This window comes from Taudactylus pleione, unplaced genomic scaffold, assembly GCF_031769625.1.
Source record: "Taudactylus pleione unplaced genomic scaffold, aTauple2 ptg001573l, whole genome shotgun sequence".
NCBI lineage: Eukaryota > Metazoa > Chordata > Amphibia > Anura > Myobatrachidae > Taudactylus > Taudactylus pleione.
In genome coordinates, this window is record NW_028285970.1 from 7,164,505 (window position 1) to 7,184,778 (window position 20,274).

The window sequence follows — 20,274 nt, forward strand, 5'->3', positions numbered from 1 at the left end:
CCAAGTAAGGGACGATAGTAACCCCTTGTATCCGAAGAAGGGCAATCATTACTGCCATGACCTTCGTGAACACTCTTGGTGCTGATGAAAGACCGAAAGGTGAGGCCTGGAATTGAAAATGAGAGGCAAGCACTGCAAACCAAAAGGAATGCCTGATGAGGAGGCCAAATGGGAATGTGGAGATAAACATTCTTTACATGTAATGATACGAGAAACTGGCCCCTCTCTAGCCCTGCAATGACTGATTGCAGGGACTCCATCCTGAACTTGAAAGTCCGCAAATAAGGATTGAAGAAAAGATTTTACAGCTCTCACAAGTGCAGGTATCTTCAATTTAGAAGGGGGCTCCTCCTCTCCCGAGGGGGGAGTCAGAATGAGAGAGGTCTGCGTCTTCTGCCTCCCCAGATGATAACTGAGAGTCTGATAGCTGGGTGGACTGGGAAGATAACATAGCACGCTTAGTAGGTTTACTAGGTTAGGGTCTGTCCTTTTGCAGCATTTGTTGAAAGGCAGTAGAGGTAGCCGCCAGACACTGCACTGAGGTAGAAAGTATGTCTACCCATTGGGGAGGCAAAGGATTTGCATTGAGTACCTGCTGTGGCCATCCCATAGGGGGAGCTACCACGGGGACCGCAAGGTGGTCATCAATTTTTTGCCAACACCTGTGAAAAAGAAACCCAGGGCGGGTCCTGAGGAGAGGATGCAGGGGCTGATTGACCAGGTGCCGTATAACAAGATACACATAGACCATCTTGAATGAGATCCTCTGAAGCCAAGCCTGCCAAACAGGACTGAAGCTGGCCACACATCTAAAGATCTGTCCAACCAGCCAACTAGTTGATTGGTTGGAATGAAAGTCTGGTAAGGTATGAAAGGAATTGACAATCAGCAATTTGCTCTGAAAACACCGGAATTTGGACAAAAACCGTTGTTTGAACAAATTGTTTAGCTCAAACATTTAACAAACTTGTCTGAACGACCATTTTCATCTGTTTTCTGGAATTTAGTAGCAAACTGCAGTGGGAGAGGCAGGCTGCTTTTTATTCTTGCCTTTGCTAGACATAGCTGCAAGGATAATATAGCACACAATCTGGTGCAGTGAGCAACTCAGACATATGTACAATATGGCACAGTAGTGCGCAACACAGAGATATAGTTTTTGACAGCCCTCGCAAATACAGGTAGATGTGAGATACAGTGTACCCCATATACCTCAGTATTCCAGGGTTATAATGAAAGAAAGGGAAAGGCAAAGCAGCGCTAGCACAATTCACATACAATGCACAGCATACAAGTTAACTGCAGTGGCACTAAAATCATCTATACAAACCGCGGTGGCTGGTAGGAAATAGCACTGTATAACCTGGCTCCTGGGTGAGGTATACAGTGAGATCGGACCCAGCGTTCCTGGAGACCTGAGGCTGTTGCAGAAAATGGCTGCCATGAGTCTGGGGGGTGGAGGGTGAGGGAGGAGTATCTCAGGGGCGGCAAGACTGCAGTGGAACGGCAACCCTGAGCTGGTGGAGGGGCCGCAGGGAGCGGGCCTTCTGCCCTATGCTGACATAAACCACAGGGTCCCTGGCCTTAGCTGTCCCCTGCGCCAGTATAGGTTCTGCCCTTGTGGTTTAGTGAAGTCCCGGATGACCGGGTGTCCACATCAGCGCCTCCGGTCTGTCTCCTGAGCCCGGAGGTAAGACTGTGCATAGATGCGGGGACCCACCTTACCTGTCCCCTTGAGCCCCGGCTGCAGTCTGGGGTCCAAGGAGCCCTGTTAGCTAGGTCCCCCAGGAGCCCCGTTGAGAGTACCTAGCCGATGGCTGGAGTCGCAGAAGGGTGATGGAGCAGCAGTGCAGATGTCCAGGGGATTGTCTAGCACTGCTTGCTGTATAGTAAAATGTGAAAATAAAAATAAATCCTAAAATAAAGCTTGGGCAGCCCCACTGTTCTAACGGTGATACAGCTCCTGATGGACACCAACGAAACGGAGATGCCTTCAGGCTGTGGGTGTGGTATGGGGGGGTGGGGTGGGGGGTTTAAGGACAGAAGCATCCTGGGATAGAAAAAAAAAAAAAAAAAAAAAGCTATAAATGTTGGGTGTCCTGTTCTTCAAGTACCACCTACACCCCATTGTCTCCCTGTTGAGCCCAATGGATCCTGAAGAAAAAAGTTGTTTTGAACCAAGTCCCGACATTTTTACCTTGAAATAGGGATGTTCTCCAACTTTTCATGTGCTCAGGAGGTGGTGAAAACGTTTCATGACTATGCTATGGAGAATTAGCACCCATGAAAACCGTGGCTAATAGAATAGTGCACTAAGTACATATCTGCACATTAAGCAGTTTTTCACGAAAAAGCATCTTATCACGGCTAATTGAATGCACCCCCCAAATCCAAAGTGAAATGAATGCACAAGGACCTCTCATTATTTATTCCATTTGGATGAAGAGGACTGATTCAAAGAAAAAAAAATGAAGTTCCATAAGGACAGATATGCTTACGATAATTTTCCTTTTGGTAGTCTGTGTTAAATTTACTCACACCTATGAACTTATGTATCAAATATTACAGCTAGTCGGTGCCTTGTCCCATTTCTCTATAAAAAAAAAAAATTACATACATACATATTTTTTCTACAACATGTATGAGTCCTTAACTCTCCGAAAAGCTAATTATTTAGTTTTTTGTTTTATCCTGTATGCTGCATGATTTGCCAAGATACACTGCAGGCACTAAACAGGCCTGGAGCCATTTAAATACAATTGTGCCTGCAGGAGAAATTATGGTTCAGGCTGTATTATTCAAGTAATTGAATAGGAAGTACTTAAGCCTTTAGGGCAGATGTTCCCAAACTCAGTCCTCAAGGCACCCTAACAGTCCAGGTTTTAAGGATATTCATGCTAGACCACCGCTGACCTAATTAGTACCTCAGTCTATTTGATATAACCACCTGTGCGCTCTCTCTAAAACCTGATCTGTTGGGGTGACTTGAGGACCATGTGTGGGAACCTCCGCTTTAGGGGCCGATTCAATGCAGGAAGAAGCACAAACAGAGGATGCACTTAACGTGTGTTTTCCTCACAGCCTCAGGTGCTGCAAGGAAACATAAATGTTAAGTGCACCCTCTGGGTATTACCGCGCAGGTTTATTCCATAGCTCCTGGCACTTAACCCAGGAGCTATGATTAAGCACACCCAGATTAGTATGCGTTCCACTTCCTGTGTGTGCAATACAAGGTGGAACGTATACTAATCTGTTTAATTGAATGAAACGCATCCACGGCTATAAGAACTTCCGGTTTACAAGACGGTGGAATGCAAAGAAGCCATCTTGTTCTGGTTTCACCCACAGCATCACTTCCGGTCGTGGAAAAAGAGTTTTTTCTGTTTAGAAGGGTTACAAATGTGTTTTCTTATGAACAAACCACTAAGCTTCTGACAAAGGAGTAGTCCGAAATGCATTAAGCATCCGATGGTTGATCTTTTTATGGGGGACCTGCTCTTTATCTACCAGGCTCCTGGGAACCTGGACCCAATACCATCTGGATAAATAAGGACAAGAGGAAAGATGGAATGTGGTGATATGCTTTTACGGTTATCCTCTATATGAGTGTGGTGTATAAATACATTTTGTTAATTTTTCTGGCTATATCGCACTAATTTTTATGTTTTTTTTCTCTCCATTTGAGGTATTTATTCGTTCTTGTGGAGGGAGATTCAATATACAGAAAAAGAAAAACAAAGCAAAAGCCAGGACTATTGAAAAGTCTTCATATAAAGTCTCACACACGATATAGAAAGAGAGATAGAGATATATCTCTATATCTAACTCTAAAGACACTGTTTTATGCGCCATCATGGGACAATTTTGTTCTGCCTGATTGACAAGCAGAGGCATTTTTGTAAAGGTGCGGGGGAGGCCGGCGTCCCCATTTTCCGGGAGTGGCAAGGCCAGGATCTGCGTCCATGGACGCAATGTCCTGGCCTCACAAACCGACCAGCCTGTGTAAACTGCGGCTTACTCACCTGACAGTCACCGTCCACCACCGTGACCGATGGTTATCCCAGCCTGCGACGCTGGTCTCAGTGCTGGGATCGCAAATGCACAGGGGGTGTCTTGCTGCATTTGTAAGGACGAAATTGCAAAGCTGCTTGTGAGCTGCTTTGAAATTCCTTCCTGTGCTGAAACAGCCCTTGAGAGAGGGGTGAGAGCTATCAGCTCAGTGTTCAATTCAATACCAGCTGTGTGACTAACACCTTGTCACATGCAGCAATTATTAACAATTACTAACAACCAGTTTACTGTGAGGTTTCTAGCTTTATTTCTCACACTGTGGACATTGGTTTACTGATTACAGTACTAACCGGTTATTTGTTAGTTTACGTTTTATTGGCTCAGAGCCCTTAAACGCATACCTCCCAATCAGCCCAATTTTTGTGGGATAGCCCTCACGCCCCTTGCCATGAGGCCACAGCCCCTTATTCAGCGCACAATTACGGCGCACAAAAATTTCCCTACTTGGTAGACCAAAAAAGATTTTTGGCCAAAAGTCTGGCCAACCCTGCTGTATAGTCTTTATGCTCTGCAGAGACAGTGGGGCATATTCAGAGTTGGGAGCAAATTTGTACCATGACAAAACCATGTTGCACTGCAGGAGGGCAAGATTTAAAATGTGCAGAGAGATTTAGGGTTGAGAGGGCCGTATCTATGAACTCTACATTAGTGTAAAAATAAAGTTGTCCAGTATTTGTGGGCTACATGCAAAAATAAAAAACGTATTTGTAACAGGCTTGTCCAGGTGGAAAGGTCTCCTTTATTTGCTCTGCTCCCAACTATGAATCAGCCCATGTGTGCCTAATACCAGCTGGGGAGTTACTCCCCTCCACAGTCAAACTATAAAGCCAGGAACACACTATCCAATTATCGGGCTGGTCAGCCGATAAGTGGCTAATCGGCCAGATAATTGGATAGCGTCTACGCAGGAGCATTAGCTGATAAGCGACTTCATACGCTCCCGGCCAGATTGGGAGGTCAGGATAGCATGTGGTGCACACACTGTCTCGATTCCAACCTCCGGATTTTCTCTGGAAGCGCTCAAAAGATCGTACACAATGAGCAAGAAATTGCTTAGTGTGTATGAGTGGACACCAATCCGATAATCGTTCCATTGCATCAATCTTATAGTGTGTACCCAGCGTAACACTGCTGCAAGATGATATCTGCTGGAGGGGGGGGGAGGGGTTTGGAGGTAAAGGCAGTAGCTTAGCTAATTTGGAGAAAATAAAAATAAAAAAACCTTTCCGTTTCTGAAAACAAGTCACTTTAGGGCCCATCACATTAGGAGTCTGGGTGCACTTCCTTCCCTGCACGATATCAAACTCTGGCCCTGATTCAGAGCCGGACGCTCTGACCAGAGTGCTCGCTCTGAATCAGGGCCCACCTCCATAAATATGGAGCGTCCTCCTGAATGCTCGTATAGCTGTGGATCACCACCCACAGCCTATACGAGCGTGCAGGATGATGGTTACGATGGTCTTGACCATCGCGACCATCGCCAGTGCGAGCAGAAGCCTGCGGTTGAGTTTCTCAACCGCAAGGCCAGGAGTGATTTTGGCTCTATCAGGTCGGCTTCTGAAGGTAGGGAACGCCTCCGTCTGGCAGGCACGCCCCCGGCACGCCCACCAAAGGGGGCGTGCTGACAATCAACATCGACAGCACGCCCCCTTTGATCAGACACAACGAGCGAAGGAAAGTCCTTCGCTCGTCGCGTCTCGCGCATGCGCACGACGGAGCTCCCTCCGTCGTGCGCATGCGCAGTGCAGACCATCGACCCACTTGCGAGCGGACAGCCGCTCGCGAGTGGGTCTGAATCAGGCCCTCTGTCTTTTTTGTCCATGCTACAAAAGTATATAAAATAAAATAATTATTTTTCATCATGGCAATATGGTCTCCTTCTTAACCACACTTCCAGCCCTGCAGACCACACTTTTTATTTCTTGATATTGGAGGTTTCCCTGTTTTTCCCCATTTTGCCCTGCTCATTTTAGCTGCATAATTTCCATGGCAATCTTCATATGCTTCAGAGGAGTCTTGAATAATTCCAGCTTTTTATGCCTTTTGTTCTTCCATGGAAGCCAATATTGCAGCCAACTTGAAGACTGTAGTCACCAAACTGCTCCTCCAATGTATCTGGCAGAAGATCAGAAAAGATTCAAAGACCCCCAGGATGTATCACTCTCTCCTGAAACACGCAGTCTTATGCCAAGTACACACTATATGATGTGTGACCCAGCGATAGTGAGGCGTTGTAACGATACATAATGCCATATACACTGCATGATACGTTGTACAATGGCGCAATGGGTCGTTACATGCTGCATTTAACAGCACCGCATCAATCATTGCATCTTCCCATCTGCTATGCAAAACAGCAGATAACGATGGTCGCTCAACGCAACAACGAATCAGACATACACACTATATGTTGTGTACAAATCTATCGTATAGTATGCCCCTCCCCTTTAGAATGTAAGCTCTTATGAGCAGGGCCTCTACCCTCTTGTGCTTCTCCTTACTTTACTTTCATCTACTTCTTACTCCCCACTAGGGCACCTAACACGCGGTTGCTTATGCTCTGTTGCCAATTTGGGTATTATGGTCGCTAATGTAGCAATGTATATAATCCATGTCCTTGTCCTGCATTGTATTGTAAGTATCTGGTCACCTATTTGTTTATGTACTTTGTAAGGCGCTGCGGAACACTTGTGTCACCATATAGATGATAATAATAATAGTACCCAGCTTTAGTCAACACTATTATGTTGCAGGACAGGAAAATTATTAGTTTTTTGCAGAGCACTGGTATATAAAGGGATCTCTTGTTAGAAGCTAGCAAAATAATACCTCTTCCTCAATAATGCAGATAAATTCAGAAGGCCTCCTAGTCTTGAGAAAGTAATCCTGAATGGACTGATCGCTCTCTGGCTTTAATAACAGTCTTCCATGCATCACCCAAAGCTCTGCTTGTACCCTTTGGGAACATATGATAAAGTCAAGTGGTGCCTGCCAGATTCTCCATCGATAAGTATCACATCGTGTAGTAGAACTTTGCTAAAACGGCAAGACTATCGCCCTACAATAACCATGGCATGCAGATGACAGCTGAGATTTACCCAAGGAATGCCTCAATCTCCTTGGATAATACATTTCATGCGGCTTTCAGCACCAAGGACCTCATTCAGAGTCGGTCGTTGCGGCCACATGGTCGTACGCCACCGATGTTCGCTAAAGGTGCATGCGTAAAATTCGCAAACTAGCTGTTACGATCGGAAATATCTCTCTCCTTCAACTTGGCCAGGTCGTTAGTTTGAGTGACAGGATGAGGCGTTTGTGGGTGGTAACAGGGGAAGGTGCTTGTGAACGGGGGAGTGGAGATCCGAATGCAGGCGTGCCTGACTATGCAAACGACGTTTTATGGGAGTGCATAATTAACAAAGTAGTGTCATAGCACACGTGATATGGGAGGTTTTTACACTGGCTTGATCGTAGAGCTTAAGAGAGGGTATGGTCAACCTTAAGCTCTACGACCAGTTCCGATGGTTCCCGATGGTCTCGATTAATCCTTATATGCCCGGAGAGGACGTGTAATGCGTACGAGAAGGGGGCGTATTTTTTGTCTTAAAGCCGCATCCTCCCCTTGGTCGGCCAGCTAATGATCCGATCTTAAGGACGCAACTTGCGAGTGCATCATTTGCATATCCGGCCCCTTTTCCCTTATGACCATGCGGCCGCAACGACAGACTCTGAATGAGGTCCCAAATGCTGGAAGGAAGGGTAGTTTGGTCTTCAGATAAGTGTGGCGTACTTGAACATTTAAACTCTATATTCATCGGCTCTATTATTGATTGTTTGGAATTTATTTACTGCCAGAGCACTACACTGTTTCTCCTTTTATTATTTCTTTATCCATTTCCTTTACAATTTCTGATATTGAAGCTCATTTTAACCTTAATTTTCTTTAGTTACTTTTAACATCTCCCTACCCTTCTTTCATACTCACAGTCCACGGAAAAAAGCATGCTACCCTACATGCTGCCATGCGGCTCTAATAACCACTAAAGCACCAAACACACACTGATAAATACACTACTTCGGCCTGTGACTAGTTCTTTACAAATGTCCTGCTAGGATTGGCTCCATTGTTTTTTACATTTTAAACCGTGAGCGAATATCTAATGCTAGGTACACACCGGCAGATATATTAGCCGATCAATTGATCGGCCAATATATCGGGTGGCCGTCGGCCAGTGTGAACCAGCAATATGTCTGAACGATGTCGTTCACAGACATATTGAGTTGGCTCTGCTGATGCCCAATATATGTGCAGATATATTGGGGTATCGTGCTGTGTGTACGGGCGGTCACTTGCTGCAGAGGCCGCGGGGAGGGGGTTGGGACACGCCCGCCAGCCAGAAGACAGATGATGGATCAGTGCATATGAACAACCATCATCTGCAGATATATCTGTTAAGTGTGTGCCCAGCTTTAGACACTCCATTAACCTGTACATGGGTGACACACAAGATCTTAAACGAAAAAAGAATTCAGAAATAAAATCATTTCAGTTTGAATGAGGAACCCTGGGTAAAACAATGGAAAAAAAAACAACTTTGATTTAAAATGAATTGTGTGTATACAGACCTTTAATCCAGAAGTGTGAAAACATACAAAATAATCTAATTAAAAGTTGCACTCCTTCACAAAAGCTGCTCACCATTGAGTATGGAGCTACCCAAACTACTGATAATAAAATCGATTTTTCTTAGCCTCAAACTCAATTTGTAACACCAATAGTTTCAGATCAGATACATTGAAGCTATTGAAGACTGTAAAACTGATAATGCTTATATATATATATATATAAGCATTAACTATTCTAAAGCCGGGTACACACTAGAGGACATGTCATCTAGATCCGGCGGATCGGACTACATATTGACCACATCGATATTGTCAGCGGGGACCATGTTGCCAAATGCAGCCCCCACCGTCGCTCCCGACATCGGCAAGTTTGCATGCACTTGCCGATGCCGGGACCACCGCCAGGTCCAATCATTAGTGAGATCATGCTGGGTACACATCGTTTAGCATGTACCCAGCATAAGGGGACGATTCAATTCAGCGCAAGTTGAATAGCAGCAGGAAGTTGGTCTCGGAGCGCGATGTTTAGTCTGACACTTACAAGTTAAGTCGGAGAATGCCGGTTCTCACGACTTAACCTGGGTGTTCAGTCGCGAGAACCGGCATTCGCCGACTAAAGTGCCCGCCGCAAGGCTGTTAGCACCACGCTAAGCCAAAAAACAGCCTCGCTGCCGGCACTTTAGTCCGATTTCTCCTCATACCCTCAGGAGGATGTGAGAAGCAAGCATTTAGTTGCCCTAACAGAACGGTCAATTGAATAGCTTTGGGAGCACCCTCCTAGCGCTATTCAACTCCCGCTGAATTGAATCGCCCCCTAAATATTAAATTTAAAGTTTCTCTGGAATTTAAAATTACTATACTGTTCTTTTGGACATCTCTTAACATGTCTTGTTTCTCAAATCCCCGCTCTCTCTAATCTACTCCCCTCAAATACCAAATAGAGAGAGAAGGGTGGAGGGCACATCCATTACCTGAACCCACTGGAACATTCAGTTCTCTTCAACATATATTTCTATTCAGCTGTATTGAAAGGAATTGGCCCATCCTGCACATTAAACAGAAGCAAGACAAAGATCCACCCTGTTACAAGATTCAGATAACAGAGGTCATGGAACAGGAACCATAGTCCCAACAATCCTACATTGGCGAGAGATCACAGTGAGGCAAATTAGATTTATAAAAAAAATTACACAACTTTAAGCTCTGCTTTTTAAATGGCAACTGAGCTGAAAACAATTGGTCTAGCAGTCATAAGTGACCCATCACTTACTTGAAAAGCATAATAATACACAGAAGCAATGCATAATATTGCCAACAATTTATACGCTATGCCTTCTGCATAGAATATATTTTAGTTTGCAAGATAAACATGTACAATGTTAAAGTGAAAACGTTTTTGATTCAGAAAAGCACATCACAGTGACCCAAAATCATCGCCGCACTCTCAAATGTTCCCAAGAGGTCATCAGATCTTTAACCATTGAAAGGATCCAGTGACCCTAAACATTTTGCTGCATGAAATGACAAACAAAACTATGCTCTTCTCACTTACTACTAGATTAACACAGTTTTCACAGAGATTGGCAGCAAGGACATTATGGATCCCATTTATTAATGAACCTAAAATACCAGCGGCATATTTTGTTTAGTATCGCAATGATACAAACGAATATGCCACTGGCATTCATCATAACTTACCCCTCGCTGGCAAGGTCCAGCGACGTCCCCCTCCTCGGCGGTGTCCTCCGATCAGCTGCTGGCAGCCTATCAATGCTTCTATGTCATGCCCATGCACGACAGACAGTCTGCGTATGTGCATGACTTTCACCCAGCGAGCACTCAGCAGTGCTTAGAAGGCTTCACTGAAGGCGGAAAAGCTGTAGCCAAGTTCCTGCTGCTGGCAATGGGGACAGCATTGCCCTCGCTATCTATACATGGCGAGAGCAATGCAGTGACACACCATGGTAATCTCAGAATACAGCTGTTTTGGTAAATATTGAAAGGATGATATAACCCCTTTAGCGTATTATTGATAAATGGGGCCCTAAGTGTCACACTCTTCGCTACATACATAATGCAATAAAACAACATCATACAAAAAAAATAAATGCCCTAAATCAAAGGCTAAGAAACTAATCTAGAAAGGTAGAGGCATATGTAAGAAGTGCAAGTGAAAAGTTTAGACAAAGCTGATTTTCCCTAACATAACAAATCAGTGTGGATCCCTCCCTTCTTTTCTCTTCTTTAAAGGGATATTCTACAAGAATCAGCACAGAACGGTCACCCGGATTGCACATATTGCATTGAGCAAACAAGGTGTCACTTTTCATTCTGCATCTTGTATATGGTGTGTATAAGCCAGATGTAACCAGTAGGTAACCATTTGTTTTGGCCCGAGTCGTTTAAAATTTTACACTACAGAAATTATCCTTGAATTTTTAGCAGTGCAGGACATATACACCTAAACATACGTACAAAAAAAAAAAAAGGCATTTGAGATAATGACATCTTCCTGAAAATATATATCGACAGGACTACCTTATACATAAAGCATTTTTATACGGGAAAATTTCTGTATAGTGCTTGTACGTTTTTGTCAGTTTGCTCAGCATGACAGATGAAGTTGTGGCCATTTTGGCTATAAGTGGATAGCCAAACTGTATGGATCACATAATGGGCGAGAGCGCCAAACGCTAGGCTGTTTTAGTAGGGCGCCGAGCCCGATTTAGAAAACCGGTAAAATGCATCCTGCTGAAACAGCCTGCCGGGGGTGACAAGTGCCGTTTCCACCCGCGTGCCGCAATGGCCTGAGGGGGGGATTGCAGTGCCAGCGCTTGCCGACGGTGAATAGATACCGTGCCCATACGCACGGCATCTATTCATAGTGAGGGGAGAGAGCTTGGGAGCAGCCCAACATGTCCTTACGTGCTGTGCACACGAGTTATGAAAAGGGGCCGCGTCTTAAGGATACACTCCATTTTCTTGTGGCCACGCTCCCTTTTTAGGAGCACGCGAAAGTGCACTTTTTACAGTCCGGCTCCCTGCCCTGCTCCGGACCTAGGGCCTGATTCAGAGCCGCTCGTAAGCGGCCGCTCGTTCGCTCCGAGCAATGTATGCCCAACTGCGCATGCGTACGGATCGTAATACGCATGCGCGAACCAGTCAGTGCGGCCGAAAAACGTTTATTCGCTAAATAGCGAATGCCTGCTATTTTGAGTGACAGAATGAGGCGTATGTGGGTTGTAACAGGGGAAGGTGCTTGAAAACGGGGAGTGGAGATCCGAACGCAGGCGTGCTTAAAGGTCAAAACGGGCGTTTTATGGGTGTGCATAATTAATACAGCAGCGTCATTGACCACGTCACTGGGTTATTTTATAGCCAGAACTGCTCGCAAGATTGTGGTAGCAAAAACCAACCACAAGAATAGCGAGCAGTTCATACGCTGGTCGATGTACTCGATTAATCTAATAAATAGCGGACATGACGTAGGATGCGAGCGGCCAGGGGGCGTATTTTTCCAAAAAACGACCGCAAGTTTTGTTCGCTCGTTCAGACCTAGAGGCGTGAACAGACCGCAAAGAGCGAACAGTTCATTTGAATAGCCACCCCTATTTTCTGGACGAGCGAGCGCTAATTGCGTCCGGCTCTGAATCAGGCCCTTAGAGGGAACACTAGGTGAGTAGCTTATACAAAGAGATTGCAGAATGCATACTGTCTCGTCACCCAATGAACAGTCACATGTACAAGACACGGGAGTTCAATTTGGTCATCAAGAAAGATTTACCTCCCAGGCTAATACAATTCTGTCAGGTCCAACTGTTAGCTGATGGGGTAAATTACTTGGTAACACACAAACACACCAGTTTCTGGACAATTTAGTCTAGAACAACCAGATTGGCATTACAATTGCAGCATGAGTGGGCAGTTGTAGTAGCTAATCAGCATTTTAACTTGTGTTTAAGATTAAAACCACATTGGCAACAATCAATATAGGAGTGCATTATAATGTGCCTTTATAAGAAGTTGTGCAGATATTCTAAGCAGAATGCCTGCCAATATAGATGGGGCCAAGGGGCCTATGTATCAGAGCTTGATTAGAGATAAAATTGTGAGAGAAAAAGTATTAACCAATCAGCTCTTAACTGTCATTTTTCAAACACAGCCTATAAAATGTAAGTTAGAAGCTGATTGGTTGGTGATTTATATCTCACAATTTTCTCTCTCATCAAGCTTTGATACATAGGCCCCCAAATCCGTTACTACAGATTAATGTGAAATTGCATAGCTTTGGTAAAGATTCTCAGCAATCCTCGAGTTGATTACATTTTAGAATCTTAAAAGGCTTCGGAACATGGAAATTATCCCTTTCAGAGTTTCCGAACTCCGCCATGACAGTCCACATTTTAAGAATATCCATGCTCAGCACAGGTGACTTAATTAGTAACTCAGTCAATTTGATTTAACCATCTGGACTCAAGCACGGATAACCTTAAAACCTGGACTGTAATGGTGGAATTTGGAAACCTCTGCCATACATCTTCACTGTCCCCATTCAGGAAGCCCATACCAACCCATTCAGGAAGCATTACACACAATGCTCACTTAAACTTGTCACCACGAATCAAATGCTTATATGTATGTACAAGCTTCATGTGGTTCTTGAAACTAGGCAAAAACAACAAGTGTAATTATTCTTCTGTATAAACCCAGAAACTAGAATGCAGTGGATCTAGATGCAGGTTTAAATCACCAAGCTTCATTCAACAGTATGGCCATACAAGATAGGCATTTCAAGTGCCAACCAAGCCCCATTTTTAAATTCATGAACACTGAACATTGGTCACTTCCAGAAATAATTATTCTTTATTTATATGGTGCCACAAGGGGTCCGCAGCACCACAAAGTACAGAAACAGAATGAACAAAACAAGATAAAAAAGTGACTTACATTTATCGATATTTAAGATAATATTAGTGCTCATTTGAAAATAAAATCCACCATCGCTATACAAGACTCCACTCAGCGATATCTGCAATCCGCATAGAAGACTAGTTTTGTTGTCACAAAGTGTTTTCACAAGAAAATAAATAAGCATTGGGTCAGAATAACATTTATTCCTGATCGTGGAGAAAAAAAAAAAAAAAAAAAAGGCATGCATTCAAAATATTAAGTATTGCTTTTCAATATTTGTATAGGGGGAAAGGATCCTAAATATATGACAAAATGCAAAAAAAAAGTGTGCTATATAAGCAATGTTCACACAAGATACACTATGTACTATGCATAATGCCTGGAACTGGATAGCACACTTTCTATATACACCATGTACAGAAAATCCCATTAAACCTTAAATGAATGTGAAATACAATTTACCATAAGATGTTTGTTTTCCCTTGTTATTTTTTGCAGGGGGAAGGTTTACTAGATCAATTAAAATGTATTGACAGGGAGAATACACTGCCAATAGCATATATTTACCCATACATGGGCTTTTTGATACATGAAAGACTCAAGAGCTGGCAGGAGAATAGAGTACTTGTCTAACAATCTGTAATAAATCCATTGCAAAGTATATTAATTTATTGTGCATTCAATATATATCTTTTTGTGTGTTGTTAATATGTAAAATACCAGTTACATTGTATAAATATAAACAAGGACCCATAACAAGACAATAATTATCCAATGTACTGGAAATATTATATGAATAACGCCCTAGCCAAATAATGTACATTTTATCTAAAAAATGCATAATATTGAAATGATATATCTGAATAAAGAGAGTGTGCTATGTGGATGGGGTGTGTACTCAAGATGGATTATATATGGACATTCAGACAAGTATGCTAGCGTTCTGAGAAATAGCTCATCATACAGTATGGCCTATGCCAGCCATATACTAGGTGACTACATATAAATTACTAGAAATACAATTGTGGGATTGACACCGTCCAAATTTGTGATGGTGCCCAGTATGTACAAATGATACACAAACTCATTCATGTACCAACATTCACTCAAGGTTTCATTATATATAATATGAAAATAGACAACCCCAAGACGTTCTGTTGGTCGTTATTATATGTATGTTACAGACATATCTGACCCTGTCGGCTCTATGGTGGCTGCTACAGGAGACAGTACGGATGAATGGGCACATGAAGATGGGAGGGAGGGGGACACACATGTGCAGGAAGAGGCCGCAGCGAGCCCTGTAATACCCGGCCAGGGGCAGAGACTCACCGAGAAGGAGCAGCTTGAGCTCCCGGCGGGCGTCCCTCTTGTCTCGGCGAAGCTGCCTCTCGATCTCATCGTTGATCCTCCGAGCCTCCTTGGCCTCCTCACTGAGGCAGCACGCCATGATGGACTCCAGAGTCATGTCTCCTGTCTGCTGGAGAGAGACAGACCCCCACCCTGCAAGTCACACACCCGCTACTGCTGCAAGGCTTCTCCTGCTTGGCGGTGGATTTGCAGCGCAGAGAGGAGGGAATGTACAGTGTGATATACAGATAGATCTATGTATGTATATGTGCTCCACAGCGTGAGGGAGCCCGGCACTCCGTGCCCCCAGCTGATGTGATGGCACCCCTGAGTGGGTGGGTGCTGCCGCCGCTGCCCGTGTACAGGGGACACCTAACGCCCGATCTGCTGTCACTCGCCTCCTGCTCCAGCAACTCCGCCTTCTCTCACAGCCATGCAGCAAACAACATGGTGACATCCATGGGAAGCGCAGCGCTAGGGATGGGCAGTGCTGCTGCTGCCCTTCCTGCTCCTGGGCGTTATTATCCTAGTTCCCCCAGTTATAGCCGCTGCAATGGTCAGCCCGGAGCCCCCAGTACTAATAGCGGCTGCCCTTCCCCCTCTAACACATCTCCTTCTCTTCTCCCAGGGATCTGCCCGACGCCTTCTCCTGCCGCTTCCTACTTATTCCGCGCAATATGTCGCTCTCATGCCACCAGCCTCCCGCTGTAGCGCTGCTGCTGCTGGCACTGGGCGTCTCTGCTGCCTGCGATCATTCCCCCAGCCTTCTCTATGGCTCTGCTCCCCGGGCGTGGTGAGGCAGAATATGGCGGACCTTCTCCCAGCAAGCAGCAGCAGTGGGGAGAGACAGTTATATAGGAGTGTTGCAAATCCAATGGCATCAGCAGCAATGTCTCACTAGTCCTAGCTGCAAATCACTGCATCTTGTCCTGCTCCCTGGCCAGCGCTGCCTTCCCTCACATCCACTCTGCACTGCACCTCGCACATATAAACATACATAGAATATCTGTATATTTGTTATCGTCTAGCATGTAATTCTGTTACAACCAGGTCACTATTGGATCATATGACGTTGAGAAACTGGGGAGGAGAAAGCTGCAAATCAAGGGGAGAAAAAGAGAAATGAGTGATACTGCAATACAGTCTGCTCAAAGCTTTATTTGGGAAACCTTTTATTTAATACACATCTATAAGTCTATCATTTTAAAGGCTGCCCAATGTAAATTAATAGGTTAGTACTATTTAATCTATATAGAATAAAACAATTATTCCTTATGTGAACATATTTTCTGAGCAATATCTATCTGTGTGTAAGCATATACTATCTAGATACTTATGCAACTCCATTACTCAAAATCTTATTCATCCTATACTTCTACGTAATGTTTATGAATTCTCAAGTCAGGTTTGTCTGCTCACAAGGTGACACTACAGGTGAGCTAAGGGCATATCTATGTTTGAAGGAAAAAAAAATTCACTCCTGGCGGAGATTCCATCACAGGAACGAGTGCCTCCAGGGCAGCTTTTGACAGAGAAGGGAGGGCACCATTTCCTATATAATTATTCTACAGCATGCACCTCCACCTGCTGCTGTCTTCAAAGCAAAATGCTATGCAATGCATAAGACTAACAAAATTATGACAAAAAAACAAACAGAAAATTGGTTAATCAATTTATAAAATATATGCCGGACTAGATAAGGGCTACAGGCAACATATTCAAGGTATAAACAAAAAAAAAACTTGAAGGATGAGTTTGGGGCTCTGTCTTTTTACTGGTACGGTTGAAGAATTATGACACTCTCAGGGGTATATGTACTAAAGGTCAATTTTGATTGATTTTGAATCAATAAAATTGAGTGGGGGTATCCAGTGGTCTCCGCGGCTCCCGGTGGCCTCTCCTCCATCTTTGGCTGCCGGGAGGCTCCAGGGACTGCAGGGAGATGTAGTTCTCCCAACGCCTGCTACGAGGGGTATACACTCACACTGGGGGCACTTACACACAAACACTCACACACACATACATTGCTGTAGAAGAGCTGGCTCCCAATGCTGGATGCAGAAGACACCACTTCAGAAGGTGAGTAATTAATGACTATGCTAATTGGAAACTTCCAGTTGCTTAATTAGTCCTCGGGGGGGGGTGCCAGCGGGGTCCCACCGGGGTCCCAGAGCAAGTACTGCTGATTTTTCCTAAAATTAACGATTTTAGGAAGAATCAGACTTGCTCTGGAGGTGCGATAAAAAAAAACGCTGTGATTTCTACAATGTTATGTCCCACCAGTGGGGCCTGGGTAACCGAACATTAAAGCTGGGTAAACATCTACACAGTCATCAGGTCGATCACCCAATACCGACTTGATAATTGTATTGGCACGTATGTAGGAGCATTAGACGATAAATGTCTTAAAATGCTCCTGCATCCGGGGATCACTTGTTATGTGCCATTTAATAGGCCTAACCTCCTGTTCCATTGAAGAACGTGCACACTGAGCTAGAAAGAGCTCAGTGTGTTAGGGGTCACACTGATCGGATAATCGATCGAACCGTTTATCTGATCTGCCGAGTGATCAATATTATGTGTACCCAGCTTAACAGTTTATCATCCCACTGTCTCATGTCCCTTCAACCATTTTTACCAAATAAATACAAATAAGTATGTTTTGTTGAAGGAAATCACAACTTTAATATATAACATTGTCGCCAAAAAAGTATGAAGCAGCAATCAGCTCTAGCATAAATCACTTTACAAAATAGGTTGCATGTTCATATATACGGATGTACACCAGGGAAAGTCTCTATCCACCACCATTGCACTTTTGTTCATGAGAACCTACCACCCTCTTCCCTTGGTTCAGTACCGGACACCCACACAGGTCAAGTCAGAACCATGACCACACAAAGTGGGGGGTTAGAGCTTTGAACTATCTCTTGCACCATCTACGACTGCTAGCTGTAATGCTTTACCGCCTGTTAGGAAGGATAGGTCAAACACAGAAACCATAACAAACAGCATATGAATGATGCAATAAAATACAAGAAATATGTGGTGGGAGGGTGCACAATTTTGAAGAACCAAAAGGCAGAATCACCTTACACAGGGGTCTACTCATGTACAACATGAAGTGGCTACTAAAAGATCCTACCCGCCAACATGTCCCCGTCCATCCGGTACAAAATGCTCTGCTCCTGGGCTTCCCACCTAATTAATGATTGCAGACACCTGTGTTGAGCTTGTTAATAGATGAGGCAGGTGTATCACCACAGGTGGCTGCAATCATCAATTAAGAGAGAAATCCAGAAGCAGAGCTTTTTGTACCGGATGGAAGGGGTCATGTTGGAGAGTCTGAAAGATTTCACTATATATCGCATCTCATCAATGCAATATATAGTGAAGTTTAGTAGCCGTCGATGTACACTTACATATCTGGCGTCTTCAGTTGCTGTCCGGCCCATCAGCAATCCATGTACGCAGTGAGAGTACAGACATATTGGGAGCCTGATATGCCTGTATTCTTATTGCGCTTGCGCCGGCATCTGAGAGCATGAGGTCAGATCAGAAATGCTGCAATGGGTGCTGGGAAAAGAGGCAGCGCCGGGCAGAGAGCAGGGAAGTATGCAGTTTCCCTGCTCTGTTCGGCTTGTGGTACAGATAACGCCATCCTTCACCATGTGATAAGGCATTGAGAATAAAGACATGCTGGGCATACACTGTACAATTATCTGTCAGACATCTGTCCCATCTGGCTGGTTGGAATGAAAACCTGGTAATGTATGCGAGCAAATGACATTTGACCATATGGTCCCAAACACTGAAAAAAGGAAAACAATGATTGTTCAAATTAAATACATTTGTTTGATTTAACCACTTTGTCTGAACAGCCATTTTTGTCTGTTTTCCAGTGTTTGGGACCATATGGTCGATTGTCATTTGCTCCCATACATTACTAGGTTTTCATTCCAACCAACCGGATTGGACAGATGTCTGACAGATAATTGTAAAGTGTATGAATACCCTTAAATTGCTAGAGAGAAATAATCGCTGTCCAGACAATTATTGTGGTTCCAACACACAAAAGTTCTTATTGCAATAAAAGAAAGTTACACGCTTTCATCTAGCACAATTAGCGCAAAGACAATAAAATACAGAATACGATACAGCCCAATATATACGCGTGCGCACTGGTCCCAGCATACAGTCATCAGTCCAGAAGCCTGTGGTCATCCAAAAAGAATGGCTGTATACTAGAACCAGCATGCAAGCTATATACCCTCCCAGAACAAAGAAACTAGTTAACGGCTTTCCATTGGATCTTGCTCGTGGACATTCTGGTACGATGCAGGTCATTGGACAGTTCATATAGCATCACTAGGGGTATGTCCCAGTTCCTCAGATGTTGCTTTGTGTGGTTTTCCTACCGAAGAACTGGTTTAAACTAGGGGTGAGCGGGTTCGGATTTCTGAAATCCGAACCCCCCCGAGTCCGATCCGAGTCAGGCTCGACTTTTCCCGCCTGACTCGGATCTGAAATCGAGGCAAAACGTCATCATCCCGCCTTCCGAGTCTCGCGGGTTTTGGATCCTATATAAGGTACCCGCGTCGGCGCCATTTTCTCACTCGGCTGTGGACAGTGAAGAGGGAGGGTGGGAGTTAGGGCTGGCTGGGCTGTGTAGTGTAGTGTAGTGCTGCTGTTGTCCACTACTTCAAAGTCCATAGGGGCTGGCTGTGTTGTGCTGTGCTGCTGTTGTTAATAGGGGCTGTGTCCACTACTTCAAAGTCCATAGGGGCTGGCTGGACTGTGTTGTGCAGTCAGTTCTCCATAGAGGCTGTGTCCACTCCAAAGTCCTGTGCAGTGTCCCAGTCCTAAAGGGGTGCTGTAGTGTTGTCCAGGGGGTGCTCTGTCCATCAGGGGTGCTCCCCCCAAGTGCTAAAAAAATAATATATTTTCTGTGTTTGTGAATTGTGTGCGCAGTAGCCGCACGTGCATCAACAAAGTAGTGCCAAGCGTGCGCCTGTGTCATAAGTAAAGGGCCGGCTGGCTTGACCGTTAAAGGGTGCTGTAACCCCCAAAGTACACTCCAGTCCAAACCAAAAAAATAATTATTTTCTGTGTTTGTGAATTGTGTGCGCAGTAGCCGCACGTGCATCAACAAAGTAGTGCCAAGCGTGCGCCTGTGTCATAAGTAAAGGGCCGGCTGGCTTGACCGTTAAAGGGTGCTGTAACCCCCAAAGTACACTCCAGTCCAAACCAAAAAAAAAATTATTTTCTGTGTTTGTTAATTGTGTGCGCAGTAGCCGCACGTGCATCAACAAAGTA

The 20,274-nt window shown here is 44.5% G+C and overlaps 1 protein-coding gene across 1 annotated transcript in view; it reads right to left on the reverse strand.

Annotated features, from left to right (window-relative positions):
- The window catches only part of LOC148442319 (guanine nucleotide-binding protein G(q) subunit alpha), a 156,990-nt gene extending 141,051 nt beyond the window's left edge, over positions 1–15,939 (reverse strand). Inside the window, exon 1 of the mRNA XM_088464069.1 lies at positions 14,941–15,939. Within this exon, the coding sequence (XP_088320195.1) occupies positions 14,941–15,076 (136 nt within the window). The 5' untranslated portion in view covers positions 15,077–15,939. The remainder of the gene's footprint in view (positions 1–14,940) is intronic.
- Positions 15,940–20,274: the final 4,335 nt, after the last annotated feature.